General features: G+C 40.0%; 1 protein-coding gene across 3 annotated transcripts in view; it reads left to right on the plus strand.

Moving 5' to 3' along the window:
- Nucleotides 1-20,917, plus strand: part of NME7 (NME/NM23 family member 7) — a 262,404-nt gene that overhangs the window by 79,033 nt on the left and 162,454 nt on the right. For all 3 annotated transcript variants that reach the window (XM_040451736.1, XM_040451737.1, XM_040451738.1), the window contains one exon: nucleotides 8,454-8,559. In XM_040451736.1, coding sequence (XP_040307670.1) covers nucleotides 8,454-8,559 — 106 coding nt within the window. The remainder of the gene's footprint in view (nucleotides 1-8,453; nucleotides 8,560-20,917) is intronic.

The following is a 20,917-nucleotide window of genomic DNA, read 5'->3' on the forward strand; positions in this document are numbered from 1 at the left end:
CTGCTAGTCTTGTCTTAAGTACATGTTTGTTTCTATGGCTGCACATACATAATGTGCCTATCTTCAAATACAGTTTGCAGAACGATTGTTTTCTTCTTTTTATAGTGGAGAAGCTTCTGCAGAGTTAGCTACCGTAATCATTCCTCCTGAAGAAATGTCTTAAACATATTTGTTTCTATTTTGTACACTTAAATTTTTTAGCTCTTTCTGACATTCGTCCCTGAAATACCCCATCGTCATGAACCCTGTAGGATACACCTTTTCTTGACTCTTGTCTTGGGAGGAGTGAGTATTGTGGACATCGTGTTAGCTGACTAGCTATCAAAGAGAAATCTGGCTGCAACGCACAGCACACGTGAGGAAGCAAGGACAGGACATGTGAATTAAAAACTGAAAAACCTCACACGAGCATCCCCAAATAATCTCTCCTTGATCTTAAGTTCCTATTAGTTACGATTTAATCCTTTTTTTTCTTCCTTATCCAGATTTCACCAAAGCTTAGACTGTAGTCACAATTTTCTCTTCAGTTGCCTGTGGCTACTCACTGAGAGCAACCACTGCAATGTGGCTTCATCTTTTCATTCCACCAAAATCATTTTGGATAAAATAATCAATGTCCTCTTACTTACAAAATTCAAGGAAAAATTTTTATTTCTTTTGTATCTGTCTGCAACATTTAAGTTTGAACACTTTCTCCTTTTTGAAATTCTCTACCCTATTTTGATTTTGTGATGTCTCAATGCCCTTGTTTCTTTAGAGCTCTCAGGTCATGATCTAGGTCTTATTAATTGGCTGTTCTTCCTTCACCTGTCCTTTAAAGTGATGATGTTAATCAGACTCCATTCTCTCACCTACTAATGTTTTGCTGTGTTTCTCAGTCTTGGTCCGTAAAATAAGGGAATAGTTGTACCTACATTATAGTGTTCTTCTGAGGATTAAATGAAATGATTTAACTTGAGCATAGTGCCTAAAACATAGCGTTTAATGGAGATTATCTGTTATTAACACTCCACTTTCATGGTGCTTCTCAAATCTCTACCTATTAGTTGTACTGCATATAATATCAATATATAAAAATCAATAGTGTTCTTGATATACCCGAAATAACCAGTTAGAAAATGTAGACTTAAAAGAGAGTTCCTTCATAGTGTAAAAAAAAAGTATATGATGCTCAAGATAAACCTAACAAAAGATGTGAGAGATCTTTATGGAGAAAACCATAAATTTTATTGTAGGCCATAACAAAAGACTTAAATAAATGAAGATCTATACCACGTTCATGCATGTGAAGATTCAGTATCCTAATGATAAAAAGTCTTTCCAAATTTATCTATAAATTCAGCGCATTTCCAGTCAAAATTGAGGCAGAGTTTTTTCCTGAAGCTTAATGAAATTCTTGCGTAGAAGAGCCAAAAGCGCCAAGGAAGTTTGGAAGGGTAAGAAGAAATGGTGGTGATAAGATGACTTCTTTATGTGAGAGGAAGCCCTTTATAAAGCTTTGGTAGGAAAAGCAGTGTGATACCGGTATGGGAATAGACAAGTGGGTCAGTGTAACAGCCCAGGGTACTCAAGAAATGACCCATAAGTGATGAGATCTTGGTGGCATTATGAATCATTGGGCAAGAGATAGATGGATAGTCAATAAATTGTACAAGATGATTTTATGTGGACAACTCAATTTCTTAATTCTATGTGTAGGGTTCTCCTTAGTCTTTCAGATTCATACTCAAATAATGCATCCCAAACTGAACTGATTAATTTTAACTCACCAAACTATTCCTTTTGTATTCTGCATACCATTAACAAAGGAACTTGAGGGGCGCCTGGGTGGCTCAGTCGGTTGAGCGTCCGACTTCGGCTCAGGTCATGATCTCACGGTCCATGAGTTTGAGCCCCGCGTCGGGCTCTGTGCTGGCAGCTCGGAGCCGGGAGCCTGCTTCGGATTCTGTGTCTTCCTCTCTCTCTGCCCCTTCCCCGCTCGTGCTCTTTCTGTCAAAAATAAAAAACCAAAAAACCAAAAAAACAAAAAAAACAAAGGAACTTGAGACCAGTAAACATTCTTCTGCCTCCTTTATCCCCTACATCCAATGAATAAAAAGTTGTGTAGATTTATCTTCTAAACATTTTTTTCAGTTCTCTCCTTTTCCTTCATTCCTGCTCTCACTGTGTAACCCGGGTTGCTATAATGGCTCTGGCTCAGACTTTTCTCCCACAAATACCTCTTCCACATAGGTTTCAGAGCAAGCTCTCTAAAAATATTGATCTGTCCATGTCATGAATCTGCTAAAAATGTTCCAGAGTGATGCATTATCCCCCAAATCAAGTTAAAGCTCCTTAACGTGTTTTATGAAAATGATCTGAATGCTAGCCTCTTCTCCAGTCTCACGTCCTGCCTCTCCTTCTTTAGACTCTGGTGTTCTTGCTCTATTGCCTTTACTCTTTCTGCCCCTCTGCCTTGGAATGCCATATCTCCCTTTGTCCGGGTAATTTTTTTTGGCCCTTTAACTCTGCTCAGAGTTCTTTATATATTACAGATACAGATTTTTTACCCAGGTATATGATGTGCAAATACCTTCTCACAGTGTGTCGTTTGTACTTTTATTCTCTTCAACAGTGTCCTTGGATGAGTAGAAGTTTTTAGTTTTGATGAGGTCCAACGTATCAATTTGTTCTTTGATGTGTTGTGGGTTTTGTGTCACGTCTAAGAAATTGTCACCTCATTCAGGGTCACAGAACTTTTCCCTTTTGTTTTCTTCTAGCGATTTTATAGTTTTTGGTTTTATATTTAGCTACATGATCCGTTTTGAGTTAATTTTTATATATGGCATAGGATCTGACCAAAATTTGTTGATTTGTGTATAGACGTCTGGTTGTTCCAGCATCATTAGATAAAATCACAATTTTTCCTCCACTCAGTTACCTTTATACCTTTGTCATATTTGTTGACTATGTATCTGAGAGTGTATTTCTGGATTCTTAACTTTGCTCTATTGATCTTTTTGTCTTTTTTCATTGTGAATTTTGAACTTATTAAGAAAACAAACATCGCATTTAGAAATGGACAAAAATTTTGATTAGGCATTTACTTCACCAAAGAAGATACATGAATGGTATGTAAGCACACATTAAAAGTACACAACATCAATAGACATTATGGAAATATTAATTAAAACCACATGAGCCAACACTACACAGCTTTCAGAATGGCTAATGTTTAAAAGAACAGACCATATCAAGTGACAAGGATGAGAAGAAACTTAGGAACTATCATACACTGCTGATGGATGAGAATTTAAAATGGTACAATCACTTTGGGGAATAGTTTGGCCGGCACTCAACTAAAAACTTAAACATGCAGCTACCCAGTGATCCAACCATTCCACTCAAGTATTTTCCCAAGACAAATGAAAACAAATTTCAATACAAAGACTTGCGCCTAACAACTTTGTTCATAACCACCTTATTTGTGATATCCCACACCTAGAAATAACCCAAATGTCCAAGAGATGAGTGGATAAAGAGACCATGATATTAACACATGGAATACTATTAGGCCATAAAAAGGAATGAAGTATCGGTATACGCTACATTGCATGAATCTCAACATAATTTTGCTGAGCGAAAGAAGCGGGACTAAAGAGCACATACTATATAATTATATTTAAGTAAACTTATTAAAAATTAAACTAATTCCTAACGATGGAAAACAGATCATTGGTTACAGGGCCAACTTGTTAATGGTAAGGGACGTAATGGTAAAGGTAATGGTTAATGGTAGGGGAGGCAGGGAGAGGCAGAAGAAAGCGATTGCCCAGAGGAAGGAGGGATGACTGATAATGCTTATTATCTTGATTGTGGTGATGTTTTCTCAGGAATAAACATGTCAAAGCTTATCAAATTGTATCCTTTAAATATACTCAGTTGGAAGTATGTTCATCATACCTCAACAAAACTTAGAAACCAGTGGCAACAACTCTGCTCAACTGTTATCAATTTCCTGGTTCTATGTGAGGTACCCTTCATACCTACTACATACCTCTATTTCTTACCATCTTTGAAAACTATTTGTGTTTATGTTTATCCTCTCAGTAGACTGTGAATTCCTCGAGGATGTCCAATTCATCGTCATACCTCCAGGATCTAGGTCACTGGTGTTCAAAAATGTTTTGGAATTCAAAACTAACAGAGACCTTATGTGTATCGAGTACTCACTAAGTTGCAGGCATCATTCCACATGCTTTTATATCTGATTTAATTCTCACAGTACGCCGTGTAGTCGCTTAGATCATCCCAATTTACCAGGAACTGAAACTTGGTGAGTTTAAGCACCTTGGCCTCCTGACAACATGAGCCCGAGTACCTCTGTCTCCAGAGCCCCACGTTTAACCACCAGCCCCGTGTTTAACCAACTACGGATACCAAAAATAGTGGCCTACCTTGTTTTAAACATTACCGTCTTTTAGAATACGTTAGTGATGGAAACACTTTCAGAGAATTTGGCAAGTGGAGAGAAGAAAATTTAGCATCAGTAATCCTGCCACTGATGTTTACAGTTTGTTTATGGCATATTCCTTCCAGCTTGTTCCCTTGATCATTTATATAATTTACATAAGAACACCATGTACCTGATTTTAACTTGATTATTTTTTTCACTTAATAAGATATTTTTCATGTTAACAGATTATTGTCACAGGAGTACATTTTAATGGCTACAGAATATTTTGTTGTATGAATATAACATGATTTATTTAAACATCCCCTTACTTTTGGACGTTTTGTTAGGTTCTCTTTTTTTTTATTTGTAAATAAGGCTGCATTGATCACGTGACTTCATATTTCATTTCTTAAAGGTTTGGATTTTCTGAGAACAGATTTCTTATTTGGTATGAGGGTATGTAGAGAGCAAGTTCAGTGTTTTCATGTTTAGTCTGAGGCATTTACAAAAATGATATGTAAAATTATGTAAAAGTTTTGGAGAAACTTTTAACTAACAACCATTTAGTGATGCCTTTATTATGGTAATAAAGATAAGAATGTAGATTAGTCAGATGTTTTAGTGAGATTACCGGTGGGATTTTAGGTGAAATTTATGAAACAGTGCTACTGTTTTGTTACAATTTGTTAAGTAAGATATAGTAAAAAAAATAAATAAATAAATAAAATTGAAGACTCCATCAGTCTTCATTTTAGGTTTTGGTAAAGTTACATATCTCTATCCTTCCCTGCTAGGTAGTTTAGGAACATATAAAAGGCTAAGAGTAATAGCAGGAACCCTTGGAAGGAGAGGAGCTTTATGTAAAGTGTTTAAGCAACTCAGATCACAAAGGGATGCGAACATTTTTTTGTGCGACTATCACATTTGTTGTGTAAACTCTCTAAATCAGTTGCCATAACAATGACCTAGTAGAAGTGCTCTTGCAAATGTCCGTTTAGATTAATCCCTGGGACAGATAGGACAGCCTATGCAGGGAGAAAGAGCAAGCAAAGGCAGAAAGTAGAATTAACTCACTTTCGCCAAGAAGGTAGATTTAAGTAAGACCTTCATATTCCTTGCCTGAAATACATATTTATTCAGCATATGTAAATGAGTGCTTGGAAAGCTGGCATTTTCAGTTTTAAAAATTGAGGAAGAGAAGAGGAAAGTCGAGACAAAAATAACTGGCCCAATAATTGGTTCAGCTAGAGGTGGAACAGTTTAGCACAGCCTCTTTACTTTTGAAAGACAGGTGATGGAAAAGGCTCAGGGCTTTGCAACCAGCGCGACCTGGGTCTGAATACTGGCTTTGCCCCTTGCTAACCCGCAAGGGCTCGTTAGTCAAGGCTTTCTTATGGGTGCAGCGTGGGTAGAGCGATCTTATTTCTTAGCACATGCAGCATGTATTAGTTTCTGAATTTCAGTCGTTTCTTAACATTGAGAAGCTGCTAGTGCAAAACGAGGTCCCGGCCTACTCGGAGCTTGCATCTATCTGATGGTGAAGGGGATGCCAGATAATAAACAAATAGACGTAAAACAAGTCAGGTGGTAAGTGCTCCGAAGAAAATAAAGAGGGGGATGGGCTAGAAAAAGCCCAGGGTGGAGGAAGGATTGTGCGTTGAGTGGAAGTGAGGAATGCTGTGAAATATATTGATATATAAATATAAATGTGTGTCGGGAAGCCCTCACCGTCTCTGGTTTGAGCAGAGATCAGAAGGAAGTGAGGGAGGAACCATGCAGATATCAGAGAGAAAGAGTGTCCCGGGAGGAAGGGAAGAGTACAAACTAAGCTTCTGAGGTGGGAACTTGTTTGCTGTGTTTAGTCAAACAGCGAGGGGGTGAGGCCAGTGGTGCCCGGACGGAAATCTAAATGTTTTTGTGGAAACAGATGATTAGCTCAAGGTACAGCTAGGGGCCTAGGGGCCAGATCCTGAAAGGCCTTGTAGATGTCCAGAACTTTAAAATTCATTCCGAATGAGATAAAAGGCTACTGGAGAGTTGTGTGCCGAGGAGCAGCATGTGTTTTACAGGTTTTCATGCTGCCTGCAGTGTTAAGAATAGATCAAGCCAGGTGGGTGTAGGTGTGCTGGGGGGCAAGTTGGAATGGGGAGAGCAGTTAGGAGGCTAGAGCAGTTGTCAGAGGGAGAATTGGTGATAGGCATGGACCGGGGTGACCGATACGGAAGCGGTTGGATTCTGGCTGGACACGTTATAAAGGAGTTCCTGAGCGATTGGGTGGATGGCTAAGGAAAGGAGAGAAATCAGGGATCACTCGAAGTTTTTTTTTTCTTTGGCCTGTGCAGTTGGAAGGATGGGAAAACAGGGTGGGAGTGAACAGATTTTATGGGAGACGGTGGAAATCAGGACATTTTAAATGTGCATCCTCTATAAGTGGTAGTGGCTGAGATATGGGTGTGAAATTTAGGGAGGAGGTTGGACTGGAGGCAGAAACGTGGGAGCCATCAGAATACAGATGGCATTTAAAGACATGGGACTCGAGCTCATCAAGAGAGGGACCGTAGGTAGAAGATGGACCCTGGAGCTCTCCAACACGGAGGGGTCAGCCGCATGGGCAAAAACCATCAGGGGAGACTGAGACGGAGTGGCCAGTGAGGTAGGAAGACAGTCAATGAATGGAAGCATTGCAGGATATGGAGTGAGATCACCTGGTCAAATCCCGCTCGGTCCAGTGAGGCGAGGGCTGAGAAGTAACCAGAGTACTTGGCAACGCAGAGGTCACATCGAGCAGTTTGGGGATGAAACCTAAGTGTCACCTTAAGAGAGAATGGAGGTGAAAAGTAAAGACAGAGAATAAAGACCCCCCCTTCTGAGGAGTATTGTTGCAAAGGAAGCACAGAAACGGGAACTCTAGAGGAGGCCTTTCCTTTCCAGTTTGAACAAGTCCACATCTTCTTTGTGGCTTTCAAAATGTACACAGTACATTGTACTGTGGCTTTCAAAATGTGTAGTACATTAACACGTCCTGTGATCTTGCAATCTTTAAATTCGTTGATAAATGAGTATTTACTTTGAGGCATTTGTTTTAGGTGCTGAAAGACCTACAAAGCCATGCAGGTTAGTTACTTGCTGCAGATCTAAAACTTGTGAAGGGCAGTTGCCCAAATAGCCACAGTTTTGACTGGGGACGTCACAGAAGGCCTCCTGGAGTCGGTGATATTTGAAGTGGCCCTTTACACGTTGGTAGAGTCCTTTGGAGCTTGGGACAGAGGGGCTTATGGGGAATGCTGGAAATAACATCAGGAAAAGCTTCAGGCGGAAGGCATTTATCTGAATAATTAAAAGAATTAATTAGTGTGACTGTGTTTGTGGCTGGTTCAGATTGCTGAGTTGTCATCTAAGGGAACCATGGACAAAGCAGATACCATAGCCTGAATCTGGTTATAAAATAAAGCTTATATGATTTAATTTTATATGCTTAATATATATGCTTTATGCTTTATATGCTTTTATATGCTTAAATGCTTATATGCTGGAATTGTAGTAAGTTCATTAGTTTAAGCTAATTAGTTAAAGCTAATTTCACAGTTCTGATTCTTAAATACTAATCTGTTTCTACAAAGAATTCCTAGTTTTTAATTTCACAAATTTTAATAAAAAGTTTAAAATCAGACCTGTGTCTATGAACTAATGCTTTGAGGAAAATAAGAACTTTATATTCATTACTTCCAATATTCAAAGTATGTTAAGATGTTATTAGTTTTAATCCTAAGGCAGAATGCTACATGTCCTCATTACTTTAATTGTACTTTTTTTTAGATGATCTTTTGATTCCAAGACTTAAAACAGGGTTCGGTTCATCAGTCTTTGTAAAAGTCATTTTTAGAAAATTTGAAGCAAAGAGTTTATATTATGAAACTTTAAAAGTAATCCTGTCTTTTTTTTCCCCCTCTCACATTAATATTCTAGGAGTCCAAGATAAGAGATTACATATGCCAAAGTTATTTCTTTTTGTCTTTAGGAAACGGAGTTATTTTTTCCTTCGAGTGGAGTTTGTGGACCCGCGAACACCGCTAAATTTACCAATTGCACCTGTTGCATCATTAAGCCCCATGCTATCAGTGAAGGTAAGTGCTGTGTTAAATACAGTGTATCCAAGTACATTTTGTTAATAGGAGCTTATTTTCTTAGTTCATTTTTTGATGTATTTCACAGCAGAAATGAAAGTATCATTTTAGCATTTTTTTCCTTTGAAGCCATGTGAGTAAAGGTAACACGAGTGAAAAATCTGTCTCCACTTATATTTATCTGCACATGTGTACCTTTTTTAAAAAGGCATTCCTTGAGGTACTGATCGTGACCATGCTTGTCCTGCTTAAGATCTTGATTCCTTGACTTTAAATCCGCCTCCTCCCACCACATAACCGATTTGCTTAATTCACTGAAATAGGTCTTAAAACAATGTCTGCAGTATGCCCTGAGAAAGCTGGAGAAACTTCCTTCAGTTCTTAGTATATGAAACAAAGTTCTGTGAATACAGAAATACATATTTGTACACATACATACATATACACATGTGCACACGTGCAGAGATAGATATATATATATATGGCTATATACTGAGAGTGTAAACTTTTTTCTTTATTTTTCTTCATCTGTTTTATTCTGTTGTGTGCATTTTTGTGAACTATTCCCAATTCTTTTGGAAATGAGATGGATAGAATTTAAAAGATTGCCCTTAAAAAAAGTAGAATATTCTGAATAATAAACATAGGTGAATGGGTTTTTTTTAGTTTTTTTTTTTTCCCCCAAGTATCAAAGCAATTCGGGTATACAGTAGAAAATTTGGAAATAAAGTGAAAAAGGAAACAGTAAAAGTTACCTGGTTTTCCATTGTCTTGACATTGTTAATACTTTTATATTTCCTCTAAATTCTTTTCTTCTGAATATGTGGATGTGTGCATGTAATTGTTGACATGCATTGTTAAATTAAACATGTTGAATGACATGTAATTGTTAACATGGTTGCAATGTATGTCCATAGGATATTGTTTTAATTTTAGGGAGCATTTTGGATGCTCTTAATTCTTCACGAATATTTTAATAGTTGTACACCATGCAGTCATAGAGATGTAGTATAATATTTGGCTACGTAGGTTGTTTCCAGTTTTTTGATGTTAACAATAAAGTTTTAAAGAATATCTTTGTACATGAATATTTGACAGTATCTCTAGTCATTTCCCCTGGCTAGTGTTCTAGAAATAGAAGTATTGGTTGAAAGGGTATGAAGATCTTAAAGATCTTGTTGCATAATTAATACTTCTTTAATTATTTAGGAAGTACTTTAATACCTTGTAAATCCTTAGGACCACAGTTATAGGGAGCTAACATGCACGATCGGTAACGAACATTTATGGAGACCTTTCCACCATGTGCTAGGCTGTATACCGAGTACCTTATACATTATCTCCTTTCGTCTTCATGTCAATTATGCCAAGTAGGTGGATATATCATTCTTTTCCAGATAAGTGAACTGAGGCTATCTGAGAATAAGTTATTTCCCCCAATTTAGAGCAGGGAATCTAGGATACAGACCTGGTCTCTTCTACCCTCCACGTTCTCTCCTCTACGTATACGACTCCACAGCAAGATGGTTACGGTAACACGGTTAGCAACACTTCCACAGGAAGGAATGATACTATTTGAAAGGGCTGGTGTTGACAGGCTATGAAAAACAAAATTGGGACTTTATGTTGCATTCATTTCTTACCTTGGGATGAATACACACACACACACACACACACACACACACACACACACGCGCACACATTTATACCCAAATATGCACACACACATATGTGTACACATACATACATACATTCTTGTATACACATACACATACATAATATGCACATATATACATATATAATACACATGTTTTATTTTATTGTTATGTTTTTAAAGTTTATTTATTTGGGGCGCCTGGGTGGCTCAGTCGGTTAAGCGTCTGACTTCGGCTCCGGTCATGATCTCACGGTCCGTGAGTTCGAGCCCCGCGTCAGGCTCTGTGCTGACAGCTCAGAGCCTGGAGCCTGTTTCAGATTCTGTGTCCCCTTCTCTCTCTGCCCTTGCTCTGCTCGTGCTCTGTCTCTCAAAAATAAATAAACATTACAAAAAGAAATTTTTTTTTAAGTTTATTTATTTTGAGAGAGAAGGAGAGCATGAGCAGGGGAGGGACAGAGAGACAGAGAACCCCAAACAGTCTCTGCACTGTCAGCGTGGAACCCAGCGCGGGGCTGGCACTCATGAACCATGAGATGATGACCTGAGCCAAAACCAGGAGTTAGGTGCTTAACTGACTGAGCCACCCAGGTCCCCCCCCCACCACCGCACACATTTTAATATGATGCGACAAATTCTTCTTGTTTAAAAGCTTCAACTTCATTAAAAAGCTTACCTTTGGCATCTTAATACATTCAATTGGGTCTGCAACTGTTTTATTTTTTTCTAAGGAAACGTGGGATGCATGGAAAGGCAGGAATAAAATAGGATTCTAGTAAATATGGTTATTTACTTTAATAATTGCATAAATATAACTGAAGTAATGAAAGTGATTAAATGAATGGTGATGTCACAATGATTTATTTTGTATTTATACAGGTTTAAATCATTCTTAGAGCTATTTTTTAAAAGATTGGCTATGTTTCATGTATTTATATTTGATACATAACGTTAGAGGCATATGAGTTGATTGAAGGAAATTTTGTAAAATCTGGTCAGATGGCAGAATACTTTTAACGGTGGCATTTTGAGGCCTTTGTTTTTCTTTTCTTTCTAAATCTCAATTTTAGGGATCCTTTTAGACCATTTTAAAATGTGTAATTAATCCACTATAGCTTAGAGTTAAATTGTGGCTGCAGTGAAATGTAGTTCAAAACCTCATGTTGAATTTATTGTTAGATTTACGTGGGCCCTTTCAAGTGCTGGCATATGTTTATCTTTTTCTATAAGGATCTCACTTCCCGGTGTATTTAATTTCACCTGTGGTCTAGAATAGGTATGAGGGAAGAAGGGATTTTTTAAAAAGGTGGTGTTGATGCGTGAGCAGTTGAAATAGAATTGGGTCATTTCCTTCTGTTGACTGTCACCTTCCCCAAAGAAGTCCAGAATAGTTTCAGCCAAGCAAACCTGTTGCTTAGTACAGTGAGAACACGCCTTGATGGTCTTGGCAGACTTCACTAGGGAGAGAGAGTGGGCCTGTATTGTAGGGTTTTGGGTGTGACCTTTAGAGATTTAAGGTGGGTCTTGCACTGATCTGATTGAAACTGGGTAAAGTTCATGATCTAATAGTTTAGGATTAGTGGGAACAGTGAGACAAAGCTCTTAACCAAGTCTTGTTAAGTACACAGTTCTTGGATAAGTGAGTTGTTTGTCCAGTTGAGGGAATACTGTGGACTGTTTGAGTAGTCTATTGTTGGGGCAAATGGACTTTTGGGAAGTTCCTGAAGCAAACAATGAAGTTATTTACTGATTTATAGCCTTATCTTCGGGTAAGAATTTCTTGGCACAAATAATAAAGTCATGTGGATGTAGGCAGCCTCAGTTCTTAGCCCTATAGTTAATTTGTATGGATGTGGAGGTTTACTTCTCCTAAGAGAGCTAGAAAAAAAGAGAGCTTAGTTTGCAGATGAGGTGGCGGGAAAAAATGATGGGGTACACTTGGGGCATCTGCCGTGTTCCTGTACGTAGATTAAAGTACATTTTGTCACTTGGGGACTCAGGATTTACAAGGGAAGAAAAACAAGGAGAATGTTCTTATGTTCTTTTTTCTTTCTTAATTTAAAAGCTATACAATGTGTTTGTTTTGATGTCCTCGGTATTGTTTCCATGTAGCTAGTTTAATTCCATCAATGAAATGAATTATTTTTACTCTGAAATCAGGCTGTGTAGGTTTGTCTTTTGGCTCTGCTGCTTACTAGCTGTGGGAAATTGCATTAAGTATTGAACCTCTTTGTCCCTTGTTTCCTTATCAAATAAGTATACTTATCAAATAAGTATAATATAGCACATCATCTTAAAAGGGTAACTGCAAGGATTAAATGCACTGACAGCAACAGTTAAATGGCTAAATGATTAATTAAATGGTTAAATGTCAGGATGCATGTGTTAAACACAGTGCCCAACTCTTAACTTGCTCTATGTGCTCGACATTCCTACTATTATGATTACTACTCTATTCGTACTGTAATTTTCCCCTCAGGTTCTGGTTCTAACTTAAATCCATGCAGGAGGCTCCTCACTTACCTCTGGTTGATTCAGCAGTCATCAGCTGTTCCCTATTCCATTGGGCCATTGTGGTTGGCCCAGGGTGGGGTGGGAAGGAGAAGGTGGCAGCCAGTGCCGCGATGGCTGCTTCTGCCCTTGTGTCACCCAGATTTAGCCTCTGAAGTACTAGAGGCCTGAAATTTTGTTGGAAAATTTCCCTTCTTATAACGGATTTAGGCATTAAACAGTTTCACTGCATTTTTCAAAATACTGTCCTTCCTGAAATGTCGTTTCTCCCATAGTAAAGTGAGTCAAGGTGGTTTCTCAGTTTCCCCTCAGCCTTTAAACTTAAACCCAGTATTCGGTACCTCAGTGTTGTGTTTTGGCTGTAAAATTAATGCTATGTTCATGGAGACTGTTTCAAAGCATGTTGGATTTTATTTTTACAAAGGTATGGAGAGACAGCGTTGGGGTCTGCTTGCATTTAATTAGTTGGGAAGCAAATTACTTCTGCGAATTCTGGCCAGTTGACAAATTTACCCCCAAGTTGACTCTGATATGCTAACTAGCACAGGATGAATACCAGCAAGGTCATGTTTATCACGTTTTTCACTTTTTAAAATTGGGTTATTCTTAGACTCTCTTGCAGAGTTTTCATTTCCGCCCCAAGTGGTAGTTTGATGCTAGGTAGGCCCAGAGCCCCATAAGACACGTGCCACCAACTTGGGCTGCTTGAATTGGTTAAGTTCTTAACTTTTTGGTGTGAGATTTCCTCCAAGTAATTCAGCCCCTGGAACCCTGTGGAAGAGGTGTGAAATTTTTGGGTGCAAAGACATTGGATGGAAACATCGTAAATCTCACTTTGTTCCAGTGAAAATTCCTGGAGTGGGCCCAGTTTTCCTTAGAATGTCACAGTTTTGGAGTTCTGTGAATGTTTTATGTTCTATCTAAAAGAGTAGACGAAACAGTGGAGGGAACTTATAACAGATGCACCAAGTACATTGAACTACACATAAGACCTTTGCCTTTGAGTGCATTGAGTGTAGCAGCATGCATTCTCAAAACACAAAATTAGAGGCAGTGAAAACACCTAATAGATTTGTATGTTATGAGGATGTTAAATGAAATCAGTGATTTTTTTAAAAAAGTTTATTTATTTATTTATTTATTTATTTATTTATTTATTTATTTATTTAGAGAGTGTGAGCAAGGGAGGGGCAGAGAAAAAGGGCGAAGAGCGAATCCCAAGCAGGCTCCTCACTGTCAGCCTGGAGCCTGACGTGGGGCTCGAACTCCCGAACTGTGAGATCATGACCCGAGCCAAAACCAAGAGCCGGATGCGTAACTGACTGACCCACGCAGGTGTCCCTGAAATTAGTGATTTAGAAGGAATTTCAAGAGGCAGTGAAAGCATCCGACTTCGGCTCAGGTCATGATCTTGCGGTTCAGGAGTTCGAGCCCCGCGTCAGCTCTGTGCTGACAGCTAAAAGCCTGGAGCCTGCTTTGGATTCTGTGTCTCCCTCTCTCTCTGCCCCTCCCCTGCTTGTGCTCTGTCTTTCTCTCCTTAAAAAATAAATAAACATTAAAAAATTAAAAAAAAAAAAGGAGTTTCAAGAATTTTGCTGGTTTAACGATCCTGAAGAAGTAGGTGTGTATTATTAGGCTATTAAATTTTTTTTTATTTTGAAATAGTGAAATTTTGTTTGCTAATATGTTTCGAAATCTAATAGCGTTTAAAGTAAAATATAAGTCCCGAGGATTGTCAGCTGTGATGACTTGACTGAGGGGTAGAGGGAAGATTCAAATCTGGTTAATGAGACACTTGAAGGGCTTTTTCTCAAGGATAGCATCACAAAAACAGTTTTAATAGTAATACCAGTTCACATTTGTGGAGTGCGAAGGACTTTATGTGAATTATTTTATCCTCAAAACTATAGCATAGGGAGTATTTGAAGCGCATGTCACACTGAGGAAGCCTGAGCAATGAAACGTTAAGTAACTGGCCAAAGTCACTTGCTGGCCACCAAAGAGTCAAAGCTCTTAGGTGGTGGCACTGGGATATGCACCACGTTTGCCTTCATTCTGTCGCCTTGTACCATTTTGCCTCTACATGGATTATCACTTAGACCATCTAGATTCCCATCATCACGTTTCATGGATTATTAACCCATTTTACAGGTATGGAATCGAAGCATTAGAAGACATAGTTAACATCCTGGCATGCCTACGGAAAGCCATCATGGGTAGAAGGTTATTTAATAATTGGTATGAAGGGTGATTTTAATTCCTAACATCTTAACCGGGTGAAAAATACAGTTTAAGATAGGACTTAGAGAAATTATTGCTGTTCTGGTCAATAATGGCAGTTAAGAGATAAATAATAAACAAGTTCTTGAGAATTCTAAACTTAGAATACCTCCTTAAAACTTTTCTAGTTAGATGTGAGTAGTGCTTTTTATATTCTTGAAGGTGTTTAGTCGCTAAGAGCAGTCCTTGTTTGTTTTCTTTTACATTTCAAGAATCTACTTTTTGGGGTGCCTGGGTGGCTCAGTTGGTTACGCCTCTGACTCTTCATTTTGGCTCAGGTCATGATCTCACAGTTCGTGGGATTGAGCCCCTGCATTGGGCTCTGTGCAGACAGTGCAGAGCCTGCTTGGGATTCTCCCTCTCCACCCCCCTCTCTGCCCCTCCTCGGATCTCTCTCTCTTCCTCAAAATAAACAAAGAAACATTTTTTTTTTTTTTTAGAAAAGAATCTACTTTCCTTAGGTATCATTTATTTACACTTGTTTGAGGTCACTCTCCCTTGCTTCTGCACTCCAGTGCCACTGTCTGCCTTTCAGATCCCCAAATACCCCTCACCCTTCTCTCCTTGAGACTCATTCCTGGCTTTCCATTTGCATGGAGTGTGTGTGCCCTCCCTCCTCCTTCCCCGGCCCGAAGTGTCATTTCCTCAGGGAAAGCTAACCTCACACCCCTAGAAGATACTAGGTTCCCAGTGACATGTTCTTTCAGCATTCTGCTTTTCTCCGGAGCCCTTAACGCAGGTTGCTGTTATATATTAATTAGTCCACATACTGTATATTATATAGTGATTTTTGACTAATGATTTTGTGTGCCTCCTCCACAATATTACAAACTGTGATGGCAGAAACACTCCTTCTTCTCTAAATATTTTGCACTCTTCATTGTAAAATATTTTCTTTTTTTTCTTCCTTTTTTTTTTTTTTTTAGTTCACGTGTTATTTCATGTCTACACATTGTCAGAGAATGAGGTCTCTGTGATAATTGGTTCTTTGAAATTTGTCGATGTCCTTTGTTACTTAGTGCATGGTTAAATTTTAAAAATATTTCCAGTGTGTGCTTGAAAAGAAGGGTATTTGTTGCACTCTTCTCTCTTTGTATAGAAATAACTGTTGATTCAAATCTGTTGTTCAGATCTACATCCTTCCTCCATTTTTTCTTTTTTTGTCTGGTTGATTTAGCAGCTTCTGAAAAATAAGTTTTTAGACATTCTCCCATGTTAAAATTACTCATTCTTGTTATGAATTTGTCAGTTTCTCCATTTAATTAGGACTGTTTTTGCTTTGTATGTCCTGTAGCTACATTGTTATGTATGATTATTACATCTTTTTGTTTATTACTCGGTGTCCTACTCCATTCTCATTAATGGTTTTATGTTTACCTTAAACATAAGGTGGCATATCCTTTTTAAAAAAAAATTTTGAGCCTTTTGCCTCTAATACATATCTTATAGCCACTATGGCTAAATTTTGTTTTATTTCTACTTTTAAAGATTTTTAGTTTTTCAGTCTTAGGATAGTTGAATTCAACCTCTTGCCATTTATTATAGTTACTGATCTATTTGGATTCCACACATTCCAAAATCAGACAGATCTGTTCATATTGATTTTGTAGAGTGCTGGCAGAGCTCTTTGAAGGTCAGCAAGCTGGCAGATGTCATTTTCTTCCCCTGCCCCCCAGCATAAACACAGAGGCACCTGCAGGAGGCGGGGCTACACAGACACCGGTAGCCTTGGCCTAGGGCTGAGAGCAATTTTTGCTAAAGCTGTGTGCTCACCGCACCCAGCCCCTGCACGCACAGCTGCCCTGTGTGCCCCACCAAGGCACAGCGTGGCACCCAGCCCAGCTGTGACCTTCGGCTACCTTCCTGCACCACGCCCAGCCACCAGGTGCACAGCTGCCTCCGCGTGCCTTGCCCAGCCGCCGCACCGTGCCTAGCCACTCACCCTCAGCCACCACTGGGTCACACTCCCAGCCCTGTGCCCCTGGCCACCCTGGCACACGGCCCCCGCCCGCCGCAGTGCTTTTGGGGATCCAGCATAGGATTAGTGGTCCCATGCAACTTTTGCTAACATTGTTGTCCAGTTCCCAAGTTCCCAGGGTGCACACCCCCTCAGAGCTGGCCTACCTGGGTCCTGCTAACAACACAGAGAGCAAGCACAGCCCACAATGGAGAGTCAGTGTAGACGACTGCTCTGAAAGGAAAAGTGGCTCAGATACAACAGCAGGGCATAAGCAACACACAGAGGCTATTCTCCGGAAGTGCCAGGTTCTGGTGCACAGGGGACATTGCACTGCAGGGCACTGTAGGATCTCTTCTTCATAAAGTCACTACTTGCAAGAGTAGGAGACATAGCTGACTTCCTTAACATACAGAAACAGACACAGAGAGGCAGCCAAAATGAGGAGACAGAGAAATTTATCCTGAACGAAAGAACAGGACAAGGCCACACGCAGAGATCAAAACAAAACAGATATAAGTAATATGCCTGACAGAGAACTTATCTCTTTATTTGTTATTATTTTTTTAAGTTTGTTTATTTTGAGAGAGAGAGGGAGCGTGCGTGTGTGCACGAGTGGGGGAGGGGCAGAAAGAGAGAGAGAGAGAATCCCAAGTAGGCTCTGCACTGTCAGCTCAGAGCCTGATGCGGAGTTTGATTCCACGAACCATGAGATCATGATCTGAGCCAAAACCAAGAGTCAGACGCTTACCTGTCTGAGCCACTTAGCCACCCTCCCACCCTGATAGAGAATTTAAAGCAATGATTGTTAAGAATAATCATCGGACTCGAGAAGAATGGAAGATATGAGTGAGACCCTTAACACACGTATGTATATATATGTGTATTATTCAGCCATAAAAAAGAATGAATTCTTGCCATTTGCAACAGTATGGATGGAGCTGGAGTATCATGTTAAGCGAAAAAAGTCCGTCAGAGAAAGGCAAATAGCATGTGATTTCATTCATGTGGAATTTAAGGAACAAAACAAATGAGCCAGGAAAAAGAGACAGAATAGGAAACCAAGAAATGGACTCCTCGCTATAGAGAACAAACTGATGGTTACCAGAGGGGAGGCTGGTGAGGGGACAGGGAAAATAGGTGATGGGGCTTAGGAGTGCAGTTGTCATGGTGAGCACGGGGAGATGTGTGGATTGTTGAATCATTGTGTTGTACACCTGGAACTAAGGTAACACTGTATGTTAACTGGCAGTAAAATAAAACCCTAAAAAAAGAGAAAAGGCTGTATTTAGCAAATGATAAAGAAAAGAGAATGCTTTCACCAGTCGCTGATAGAAATCTTTTTTCATCTTTTCAGTTATTGCTGCGAGAATGTTATTTTTCCTTTTCTTAACTTTTATTTTTTCATCAACTTTATTGATGTTTAACGTCTATAACCATGCACACATTCTAAAGGTACAGTTCCAGCACTAGTGTCTCAAACTCTGAGTTTAGAAGTCCTTCTTTTTTTTTTCTCTTTTAATATGTTTGTTTAATTTTGAGAGAGAGACCGAGAGAGTGAGAGGAGGAGGGGCAGAGAGAGATTGGGAGATTGGGAGAGAGAGAACCTCAGGCAGGCTCTGTACTGTCAGTGCAGAGCCTGATGTGCGGCTCGAACCCACAAACCCTGAGATCGTGTGACCTGAGCCAAAACGAAGAGTTGGACGCTTAACCGACTGAGCCACCCAGGCGCCCCAGAAGTCCTTCTTTTTTTTTTTTTTTTCCAACGTTTATTTATTTTTGGGACACAGAGAGACAGAGCATGAGCGGGGGAGGGGCAGAGAGAGAGGGAGACACAGAATCGGAAACAGGCTCCAGGCTCTGAGCCATCAGCCCAGAGCCCGACGCGGGGCTGGAACTCACGGACCGCGAGATCGTGACCTGGCTGAAGTCGGACGCTTAACCGACTGCGCCACCCAGGCGCCCCTCAGAAGTCCTTCTTAATGTATGAACTTGGTCTTGTCTAATGGCTCCTTCTTGGAGACAGGTGGAGGATGAATAAATGGTGTTGATTGTTTGAAGACGTTACCATGGGAGAAGCGAACGGATTGATCCCAGGCTTGCCTGTGTGCCTTTATGATTATAGGCTCTCTATCAGTGAAAAAGCAGTGACAAGTCGTCGTGTCCCTTCCCTTTGGAAATCAGAGCTTGCTCTTCACATCTGACTGGAATAAAGAAACGTCAGTTGCTAGTCAGCCAAAGCCCTAGCACTTAGCAACTGTGATGTGCACATGAGGAACCTTAGGCTGTCTTTAGAGCCCGGTGATGGGTAGGAGAAACCACAAATCTATACTCATCTGTCTGAATTAACGGACACAAGAATCTAAATAAGGGAATGGCAAGGAACTCAGTGAAAACCCTACTGGACATGGCAGGGTTAATTTAGCGTACGGTGTTTGGAAGGCCTCGTATGCTTCTGCGGCTTGGCATTTACTAATTGCGTGACCTTGGAGACACTTCTTGGATGCCTAAAGCCTCATTTCTTTCAATCTGCAAAATGGGGGTGGCGGTACCTACTGCCATTAAAGAAGTTCATACCGGTGATGCAGTTTCCATAGCAAATGTGCAAGGAAATTAGGTATCAATAACCACAGTTTTAGAGATTATATCACATGATACATTTAAAAAAAAAACAACTCAGTAGTGATTCCTTTATCTATTGCTTTAAAATAAACCATCCCCCAAACTTAGTTCCTTAAAAACGATTTATTATTTCTTAAAATTCTGTGGATTACCTGGGCTCCGCTGGTGATTCTTCCGTGGCACACGTGGGGTCGCTTGGGTGGCTTCTTCAGCTTGGGAGCTGTGCAGGAGCTAGAACATGCAAGATTGCTTTTCCCCCTCCAGAGACTCTTTCCTCATGGCCTCCCATCACTCAGTAGTCCACCCTGGGCTTCTTTGTGGCATGGCTGCTGCCTTCCAAGGAGAGCATCTCAAGACCATCCTCAGTGTGTAAGTGCTTATCCAGCTTCTGCTTGCGTCGTGTCTTCATGTCTCAGTGGCTAAAGCAAGTCGCATGGCTAAGTCCAGAGTCAGTATGAGAGGGGATTGTGCAGTGCATGAACACCAGGATTTATGGCTCACTGGGTACCAAGTGATATAAGGCACCCTAAGATCTTAACGTACTTGGGATGTGAAACTCAAACCTGAATCCATGGTGTTGTGTCACTAGTATGGGAGACCGTGCTTCTCAAACTTTAGTGTGTGCTAGAATCACTTGGGCAGACTTTGTAAATTCACCCTCCTGGGCCCCAACTTCAGTAGGTTTGGACCAGAGACCAGAAATACGCATTTTTAACAATCTCACCAGGTTGTGTTGATGAACACCCAATTTGAGAACCATGTATCAGAGATTTTCAGGTCAGGGAACACGGTGCATTTCCTGTCGTGATCAGCCTCTGTCAGAGGCCAGCCTTATGAAATTTTATATCCAATGGAAGTTTCTTAGTTCCTTCTCTGGGACAGGTTAGTAACCGCCATGGTTAGGGGATGGTTAGGGAAGAGGCACCTCTTGGATTTCAGTTGTTCCAATAGCTTAGAGGTAGGCCCCTTGGTTTTTAGGCTGATGAGAATTTCTTGGAATGATGGAAAATTTGGGTGACCGGGACACTCTGTTCTACCAAAATAGCTTCTCTAATACTCTGAATTCTGTGCAGCAGTTGTTTAATAAGAATAACAGATCAATTTGATCTGTGGCTAGGCAGTCTGTAGATTGACATTTCTCACTAGTGAGATTGGAATGGAACCTAGTTTCACTGAAAGAGCATTGGACCAAGTCTAACAGTAAGGAAAATGACTTCTAAAATAGGTGCCTGAAGGTCACAGTGTATATCGACAACAGCCAAATTATGGCAAGAGCCTAAATGTCAATTGACTGACGAATGGATAAAAAGGGTGTGATACACACACACACACAC

Source organism: Herpailurus yagouaroundi, unplaced genomic scaffold, assembly GCF_014898765.1.
Source record: "Herpailurus yagouaroundi ecotype Mexico unplaced genomic scaffold, PumYag 205, whole genome shotgun sequence".
Classification (NCBI taxonomy): domain Eukaryota; kingdom Metazoa; phylum Chordata; class Mammalia; order Carnivora; family Felidae; genus Herpailurus; species Herpailurus yagouaroundi.